The 9,935-nt window shown below is 36.4% G+C and overlaps 1 protein-coding gene across 1 annotated transcript; it reads left to right on the top strand.

Annotated features, from left to right (window-relative positions):
• Positions 1-5,318: 5,318 nt before the first annotated feature.
• On the top strand, positions 5,319-9,729 carry LOC117544783. Its single transcript, XM_034214190.1, has 11 exons — positions 5,319-5,362; positions 5,458-5,544; positions 6,781-6,885; positions 7,114-7,248; positions 7,589-7,723; positions 7,880-7,948; positions 8,055-8,149; positions 8,626-8,752; positions 8,905-9,022; positions 9,106-9,188; positions 9,361-9,729. Exons 2-11 carry the CDS (start codon positions 5,461-5,463, stop codon positions 9,472-9,474), a joined length of 1,065 nt encoding a protein of 354 aa, XP_034070081.1. The 5' UTR covers positions 5,319-5,362; positions 5,458-5,460; the 3' UTR covers positions 9,475-9,729.
• Positions 9,730-9,935: the final 206 nt, after the last annotated feature.

The raw sequence follows: 9,935 nt of genomic DNA, 5'->3' as shown, positions 1-9,935 counted from the left end.
TGTAGTTTTATTCATGTTTTTACATAATTTTACAGGATATTGCTATATTATTTCACATGTTTTACTTCTACACATTAATATCTGATTTGTAAAACATCACAGACAGAAAGGTATATCCGTCATTTAATGGTACGCTATTGAAATTCTGAATCCATAGATGTGTCTCCCATCACCCAAATCCCCTGACTATTCTCTCAACTCAGTATTTACATTCTTATATTCAAAGAAAATCAGTAATATCTTTAAAAACTAAAAGTCTTGAATAATAGTGCAATAATGCAATAAACGACACAGCAGCTTTTTGTCATGTTAAAACTATTATTTTCTGCCTCGCTCACAGCTGCCGAAATTACAGCCTCGCCTACTGATTTTAATGTAACCATATATCGAGCCCGATTCTCGATTTCAAATGTGTGCTCTAAAATGATATTTATAAATGACTATTATCATTATTATAAGCAAGGCAATAAATGGCAAAGATATGTAGAAAATAAACGTATTTAAGATACGTTCATAACGAACGTAACGTGGGAGAAGATATGTTTCTAGAAGATATGTAGAAAATAAACGTATTTAAGATACGTTCATAACGAACTTAACGTGGGAGAAAATACGTTTCTAGAAGATATGTAGAAAATAAACGTATTTAAGATACGTTCATAACGAACGTAACGTGGGAGAAGATATGTTTCTAGAAGATATGTAGAAAATAAACGTATTTGAGATACGTTCATAACAAACGTAACGTGGGAGAAAATACGTTTCTAGCTAAACGTAATTGAGAATGCAGTTTAGTTCTGTGGGAACGTAATTTTTAGGAGACAGGGTTGTGCAGATATACTGCTGCATTAGGGCAGTAAAAAAAAAGACCTCCTTCAATCCAGATGGTCTCATAGGATCCATCTTATTCGATCACGGGAGAGAGATTGTATATGAAACAACCAGCTATATCAGAAGTGTCAAGAATTACTTTTAGATCCCCAGCAGCAATATGGTTAGATTTACTCTGCACTATAAAGGGATAGAGCAGTGGGAAATTGGTGTGAACGTTTTTAAGCTGTAGCCTACTGCCTTCATTTTATGCCTCTAGGTAAAAAGAATATCTCAACAATCATTGCCATTGAACCTGAATACTTCAGCTCTAAGATGCTGACACTGTACTTTTGCAGAGGATGCAAGATAATTACAACTCTTTTTCACTTGTTTGCCAACTTCGTTGCATAACAATAAATGTATTACTGTTATAGGTGTCTGACTGTCTACTTATTGTTTATATTTGGTCATTTGCAATTTATTATCATCATTTATTAAATGTTGGTTTCATTTCTCAGTAAAAAAACACAGAGGTTAAGCTAGGCTCTTGGTGGCTATTGGTTATCAAGCAGCAAGCCTCCAGCAGGTCTGTGCATACGTTGAACCAACTTATAAATATTACCAACATAGATTGTTTAGGGACTGTTCCTAAAGATTATTCTCAGAAAACATTGAAACCCCCCCTATTTTCTGTTCAATTTGGTACAGTCTGAGATCCCTCTCCCATGAAGCCCTTTGGAAGCTCGCAGTTCCTGTACTGCGGTCAACTCAGCCGTCTCTCAAATTTGCTTGGTCAAATGAGCAGTTCTTCATTTTTGAGTGCGCGATTTATAGCGCCTTTACGGTAATCACTGAGAAGTGGCACCAACGCAAGAGTAAAAGAATGCATGTTTTTTCTGCTTCATGCGATACAAATTATTTTTACCATGAGTTCTTAAAAAAACTAACTGTTTGACTCAGTACAATAAAATGAAGTACTTTTACTGTCTTTTTTCTGGGTAATACTCTCAAATTCCCCTCCTGAGAACAAAATCATGCAACTTCTGCTATATTTGATGAGATAAAATGATTTTTAGCGATACATCCTTAATAAAAGTGATACTGTTGGACTCACTACTTGTTAGAGTACTACCACAAGTACAATCAAGTACTTTTACTGTGTACTTTTGAGTAATCCCCTGTCAAACTCCCCTCCAGAGTACAATAATGCATGTTTTCTGCCCTCTTTGATGAGAGATAAAAGGATTGTTTGCAATAAGTTCTTAGTGAAATTAATACTGTTGAACTCAGTACTACTTGGACTAGTAGCACAAGTACAATCAAGTACTTTTACTGTGTACTTTTTGAGTAATCCCCTGTCAAACTCCCCTCCAGAGTACAATAATGCATGTTTTCTGCCATCTTTGATGAGAGATAAAATAATTTTGTGCAATAAGTTCTTCATGTAATTGGTACTGTTGGATTCAGTACTACTTGGACTACTACCAAAAGTACAATCAAGTACTTTTACTGTGTATCTTTTGAGTAATCCTTTGTCAAACTCCACCCCTGAGTACAATAATGCATATTTTCTGCCATCTTTGATGAGAGATAAAATGATTTTGTGCAATAAGTTCTTAATGTAATTGGTACTGTTGGATTCAGTGCTACTTGGACTACTACCAAAAGTACAATCAAGTACTTTTACGGTGTACTTTTTGAGTAATCCTTTGTCAAACTCCACCCCTGAGTACAATAATGCATGTTTTCTGCCATCTTTGATGAGAGATAAAATGATTTTGTGCAATAAGTTCTTAATGTAATTGGTACTGTTGGATTCAGTGTTACTTGGACTACTACCAAAAGTACAATCAAGTACTTTTACTGTGTACTTTTTGAGTAATCCTTTGTCAAACTCCACCCCTGAGTACAATAATGCATGTTTTCTGCCCTCTTTGATGAGAGATAAAATGATTTTGTGCAATAAGTTCTTAATGTAATTGGTACTGTTGGATTCAGTACTACTTGGACTACTACCAAAAGTACAATCAAGTACTTTTACTGTGTACCTTTTGAGTAATCCTTTGTCAAACTCCACCCCTGAGTACAATAATGCATGTTTTCTGCCATCTTTGATGAGAGATAAAATGATTTTGTGCAATAAGTTCTTAATGTAATTAGTACTGTTGGATTCAGTACTACTTGGACTACTACCAAAAGTACAATCAAGTACTTTTACTGTGTATTTTTTGAGTAATCCTTTGTCAAACTCCACCCCTGAGTACAATAATGCATGTTTTCTGCCATCTTTGATGAGAGATAAAATGATTTTGTGCAATAAGTTCTTAATGTAATTGGTACTGTTGGATTCAGTACTACTTGGACTACTACCAAAACTACTACGCTGCTTTTAATTGAACTATTCACATCTTAGACTGCACTGTAACTTTTATCCATGTATTTTTTCTTTTAATGTTTATTTTATTAGCTTTTCTTTTTAATGACTGATTTTAAATGCCATTTTCTTAATGTCTTTCATTTTTTGTAAAGCACTTTGAATTGCCTTGTGTTGAAAAGTGCTATATAAATAAACTTGCCTTGCCTTGCCTAATAAATGCCACCACAATGTCCGAGCTGGATGAAGTTGTCACCAGTGCTGTGGTGGTATTCTCTAGCTCCCACAGTGACAGAAATGTTGGAAAACATTTTGAAAATCTCCAAGGACTACTGACAAATTCAGCGCAGTCAAACTTGGACGATTCAACCATTGTGGAAGACTGTGTGGTATGTAATAATTATGTGAATGTTGGAAGTTGTTTCATAGCTCAAAAATATCATTACAAATTATTTGTTTACCTTCAAGTACAACACAGCACAGAAAAGAGGACAGAGGCAGTGTGACCAGAAACAATGAAAAATATTAACATGGTTTACATATTTTTCTATTACCCCAAGCTCAATGCAATGCAACTAAAGTTATTTGTGGATTGTTTTTTCTAGAATGATATCGGACCTACGCCCTTCAAACAGCATTTTGAGGACTTAATAACCCAAACAGTTATTGAGAAATCTGGTGATGACAACATGTACTTCTGCCCGACTTTCATCCCTTCCTTGCTTAAGTACTTTCTGCCCCTGGCTGGTCTGTGGTCTGGCCTACTCTTGGGTAAGTTTTATTTTGCACGTCTTTCTATAGCTGCTTGTTAATGTAATGTAATATAAAATAATAAGGCATGTTTACTGTTTGGTTAGGTGACCTCGGACGCCATGGAACAGGGACCATTTATCAGAAACTTTCCCAGAAGTACAAAAATGCTGCAAAAAAACCCACACAGGTACAAAAACCTAAAGCTTTGATGTAATATTGAATTTCAATGCATTATTCTATAATCAATATTATAAACTGCAATGTAAACAGTATGTAATCCAAGTGATTGTTAACAATATAATTTGATGTACCGTAACTAATATGTTCAACCGCAGAATTACACAGAGGACAACAAAACTCAAGGGATAATGGAAAAAAGCCAGTGGGACCTCAAAAAGATCCGTTTTCAACGGAGACGTCTGACCAGGCTGGACGATTTTGTACATACATACAAAGTCACCTTGAGCGCCCTGCTAAGGGAATATGGCGACTCTCTGAGGAGGGGGAAGAAGGTACAGTTTGTTATTTATATATGGCTGTTATGTTATCACATTTGTCCCTAGTCATTAAGCATTGCTATCGATTAGGAAAATATCACTCGCCACTGGCTTGAGTTTCAATAATCAGGATACATGTATTTATTATCCTTGCAAGAATGGAAGTATTCATCACGTACAGAGCATTTGGTACAAATAGTTCACAGAGCAGTGTCCTTCACAAGCTTTATATATAAGAGACTTGTAGACAGACTTTTTACACCGTCACAAGATGGAGGAATACCGGTTCAAAGCAGTATACAATGTTTAGTTCAGATTAGCTAAGGCTCACGACAGAAATGATCATGCTTGTCATATGTCTCTCTCCATAGAGGCTGAATCATCATGTTAATCATATAGCTATCATATGCCTCAAACAGTCCTGATTCTCTTCTAGGTAATCACACATCCTGTTACGTACAGAGCTACTTAGGGTCTTTGTCATCATGTGCTACTCTGATATTCGAAGAGTACATTCAGTATTTTCTCAACAGTTATTCTGCAGGTAATTTGGTCATTATTAACAGTTATATTAGGTGTGCTAATAATATCACAATAATATTGATACACCAATCAAAACTGTGATGCAACTTTGCTGAATGTAGTTGGTTTCATAATTTTGATGAATAATAATTAATGAAATAATACATTTATTTCAGGCAAAGATAATGTTTGTTGTGAAAAGAAAACAACATTGAATAACGTGAAATGGCAGAATATGTAATGAAAGGTAATTTATGAGTGCATTTACTCTGTCAATATTCCTTATTAACTGCAGACCCATCGTGTGGACATGGAGCGATGGAAAAAAAGAAAGCAGAACAGGCGAGGAATTTATGTGACACCCATAAACAAGCCTTTTGTTTTCAGACAGCACAAGAAGAATGTATGTATTTTTTGAGAGCAAACCATGTTATCCTGTTTGTTGAAAATAACATAAATGTTATAATATTTGTGTTATTAACACTTTGTTTTTATCAGCTCATGCAGAAGACAAAAACAGCAAAAGCTCCAGCTCCACTACAAAAACAAGCGCCAGGTGAAACGGAAGCACATATTCCATCACAGGTAATCCCATTTAGCATGGTTAAACAAAGCCAGGAAGCATTTGAAACACATACATCTAAACCAGCTTGGAATCTACAGCTTAATGTTGCATTTTCTATTAGTATACTGTAGGTAATGATAGAAGAACTGAAGATTCAAATTGTGTGATGAAGTGATTAACTATGACATGCACTTAACAACACATATTGGACAATGTGAAAGGTAGTGCTGTAGCGACGCGTCGACGATGTCGACTTCAAAATATCGTCGACGACATATTTCCGCGTCGACGCGTCGCTACACACACGTGGGTCACCCAGAGCAACAAGCAGTTCGCAATCGCACTTCAAACACAATGGAGACTGAAACGGCTACCACCTCCTCCTCACAGGATTGCGCACGAAGCCCCCAAACGAAAACATCTCGCCCTAGGTCTTCAAAAGCATGGGAATATTTTAAAGTTAGTCCAAAACGCAAAGATATGTATATATGTATATCTCACTGAGACTGCTGCATAGCCTAGCAGAAGCAGCAGCTAGCTGTGGTGGCTACCATTAGCAGCTAGCATTTGCTCTCCGATTTTTACATTAAATGGAATTATGGATTATAAATTCAATCATTTTTTTATACATAGACGTTAAAAACCTATGGATTAACCGATTCAGCCGCGTTTTTTCTCATTTTATTGCCATTGAACACGTCTTTTGATCAGATTACGGTGGTGAGACGATCTCCCGAGAAGCTCTGTGAAGGTACGTGTTGTGATGACTGTATTTGCTTCCCCTGTCGCGAGTCCGGATCACTCAGTGATGATACTATATACCTACATAATCTGTGGAGTCTCAGCTTTAATCGGATATATTGTATGTGCAGCTACGATAAGTAATAAGGGTACTTTTATCTTGAGTTCTGTGCCAATGTCCGTTAGCATTTTTCGCTCAGGGGTCATTTAGATGCTTCTTATGAGACTTGTGTTTTGTTTTGGTAAACATGGTTTGTATCGTCAGTTAGCTGAGATTATTTCCGTTAATCTGGTATAACACATTAATAGGTTCTTAAATATTAAGATCCCCTGAGACACAGTATCGTGAAATTTTTTTTTTTTACATTACGTTTTTTATGAATTGAACAACAGAAAAATAATCGTTAGATTAGTCGACTAATCGATCAAATAATCGCCCGATTAATCGTTTTCAAAATAATCGTTTCCCCCCAGCACTAGTGAAAGGCAATGTTGATGTTTCGGCTTCTATACAGGATCCAAAAGACAAGGCAAGACAAGGTCAATCTTCATCCACATCAGACATGACGGAGCATGCTGAGGATGACGCACAGGGAGGTAAAGTGGATGCTTCATCAGAGGTAAGAAACTGTAAGGACACATCATCAGGGAGTTCATCAGAGGGACCAGATACAAATAGTAAAATAATTGATTAACTAAAAAGTTAAAATGCAGATTTTAATGTTTAAGGAATGCTAAAGGAACGTTATAAAATAATACCTTTCAATTTACAATGTGTATCTCATGCTCTGTTAACAATCTAGCTTTGGGACATAAAAATGATATAGTATTTTTTTTGTGACCCCCAGCTGACCGCGTTGTGGGAAAAAAAGGACACTGAGGTGGTGGTGTCTGTAGTCCCCACTCAAATAAGAGGCAACAGTTTTACCATCCGTCACTCTGACATGCGGACCCTTAGACCACACCAGTGGCTTACAGGCGAGGTATTTCATCCATATCATAGGACAGAACCAGTGCTCATACCAAGTCTCTTCACTACACATTAATCCAATATTCATGTAACGCTAGCTTCATGGCACACCACTGAAGTCTTGTTAGCACCCAAAGCCTAAAATGTATTAAACTGTTTTTAAAAGTGAATCTTAAAAGGCATCCACAGTTGAATATTTAACTTTTATTGTACACTAGAAGAAGTAGTCAAATGTGGTCATTCACTGTTATAATTTTCTGTTTTTATCAACGAAACTTAACACCTGTCAACTACATTATTATTTAATATAATTGTATTTCTTATTAATGTCTGCTTGTCGACATTCTCTCCAGATCATCGAGTGTCTTTTCCATATACATGCACATAAATGTGAACTGGGGACGAGGATTTATATTCTCAACCACTACTCAGCTGGTGTGATCCTCTTTGGGAAAAGAGAAGAGGTCATGAAGCACACTTTGTCAAAGGTAACTTGTGTTTCTATTGAGGATAACTACAAAGGTTTTCATTATGTCTTTGTCTAAATATAAACATACTCTATCAAGCTATTTGACTCTACTGTATAAAGAAAACAAATACAGCCTGATGGGAAATGGAAGTTGTTTTGTTCTTATGTATTACAGATACACTTTGACAGCTATGGAGCCATTGTGTCCTTTGTACATGTAGACGGTATACACTGGAAATTTCTGGTTAGTAGTGTCTATATCATATAATTGTATATTTCTTGATCAGCTAAGTTTTTGGAGATGTTGTGTTTATTTCAAAATATATATATTTCTTTTTCTGTGTCCACAGTACATCAATGCTGAAGAAAGCACAGTGTATTTGGCAGATCCTGCACGCAACTCTGCAGAGCAGGCAGAGTCAGACAATGCTGCCAACAAATTCAGGTACTAACTGCATCCAATTTCACCTATTTTTCAAAAATATTTATTTCATTCTATTCCCTCATATATAATGTTTATATTTATTGTTATATTTATGTGGGAATAGATGGATCAGCTATATTGCCACAACCAGCCCTTTTGTTTTTTTAATTGATGTACTACTACACCAGAACATATAATGTGTGAAAAATGTGTGCATGTTTGACTTTGGTCCATACCGATTATACCATAACACCCAATAAATGAATAAACAACCTGTCCTTAGAGTGAACAATTGTCAATTCATTTTGACATCAGACTACTGTAGGTGTCTGCATGTTACATCTTAAAATATACATTTGGGAAACATGCATTAACATCACTTCAAATTGTGTTACTCGACTGCTGAGACACAGTGTGACAAGGATTTATGTTATAATGCGAGTATTGTATTTATACAGTATGCATTGTACATTAATAATATATCTTATCTCACGCAGTGATTACTTCAAAATGAGGAGGACCTGCTGCAGTAAGACGGACTGGGTAGACATAAAATGGAAGAGAGGAGTAATGAAACACCCAGTACAGCAGGATGGCAATAGCTGTGGGGTAGTTGTCTGCATGGTAAGTGGAATATTTATTTTCATATATGCTTTTTGCTAATATAACATTCATTCAGCTTTTAGGATTAAGTCTGTTTTACTGCCTTTCACAAAAACACATTTGGGGTAGTTGGATAGTTATTTTAAGAACATAACATGGTGTATCACTTTAAGATGGCAAAGGAGGTCATGGAAGTCTTTCCTAAAACACCAACAATGGCCTTTGGGACCACAAAAAAGGAGATGGCGCATCAAAGAAAAGTGTTGGCCATGGAAATACTGACAGCATCAGGTGCGTGCTACATTTTCAAAATATCAATTCAATTCTGATATTGTTGTACTTGAGATGTAACATTAGCATTTTTTTTTCATCAGTGTTTGACAAAGAAGTCAACTGTGCCATGTGCGCCGGCATAAAACCACCCGGCTCAGTGCCACATCACACCCACACTGACTGGGTAAGGTTTAATGAATATTGAGACTTCAGATATTTCACAATTTAGATTTGTAGAAAAGCATTAAATGAAAGCAGAAACTAAATACAAACACTTGAGGGATGCAGTTGACCATTGCTCAAAGCTGTTATAAGCAGGGCTTTACTCTCATTTGTCTCCACTCCTTCTATTGCAGATTCAGTGTGACAGCTGTTTCCGGTGGTGCCACACACAGTGCCTGCATATGGACCAAAAGTCTCTTGAAGAGGCACAAGTTGGGGACTGGGTTTGCTCTCTGTGTGACAAATAATGTTTGTGCATGAACATGCGGTTGCTGTATGTCCTATATTAACAAAAAAAGGCACCAGCTGGGGACTGGGACTCCAGACTTTTCCAAAAAGCAGGGGATGTGGTTGCTGTGAAAGAGTTTTCATTTATATGCTCAATTTGATATATTTAGAATATACACTGAACAAAAATATAAACGCAACACTTTTGTTTTTGCTCCCATTTTTCATGAGATGAACTCAAAGATCTAAAACATTTTCTATAAACACAAAATAACCATTTCTCTCTAATATTGTTCACAAATCTGAACAAATCTGTGATAGTGAGCACTTCTCCTTTGCCGAGATAATCCATCCCACCTCACAGGTGTGGCATATCAAGATGCTGATTAGACAGCATGATTATTGCACAGGTGTGCCTTAGGCTGGCCACAATAAAAGGCCACTCTGAAACGTGCAGTTTTGCTTTATTGGGGGGGTCTGG

This window comes from Gymnodraco acuticeps, unplaced genomic scaffold (genome assembly GCF_902827175.1).
Source record: "Gymnodraco acuticeps unplaced genomic scaffold, fGymAcu1.1, whole genome shotgun sequence".
Lineage (NCBI taxonomy): Eukaryota > Metazoa > Chordata > Actinopteri > Perciformes > Bathydraconidae > Gymnodraco > Gymnodraco acuticeps.
Note: the sequence above shows the minus strand (reverse complement) of the source record. Positions and strands in the feature narration are given on the sequence as shown.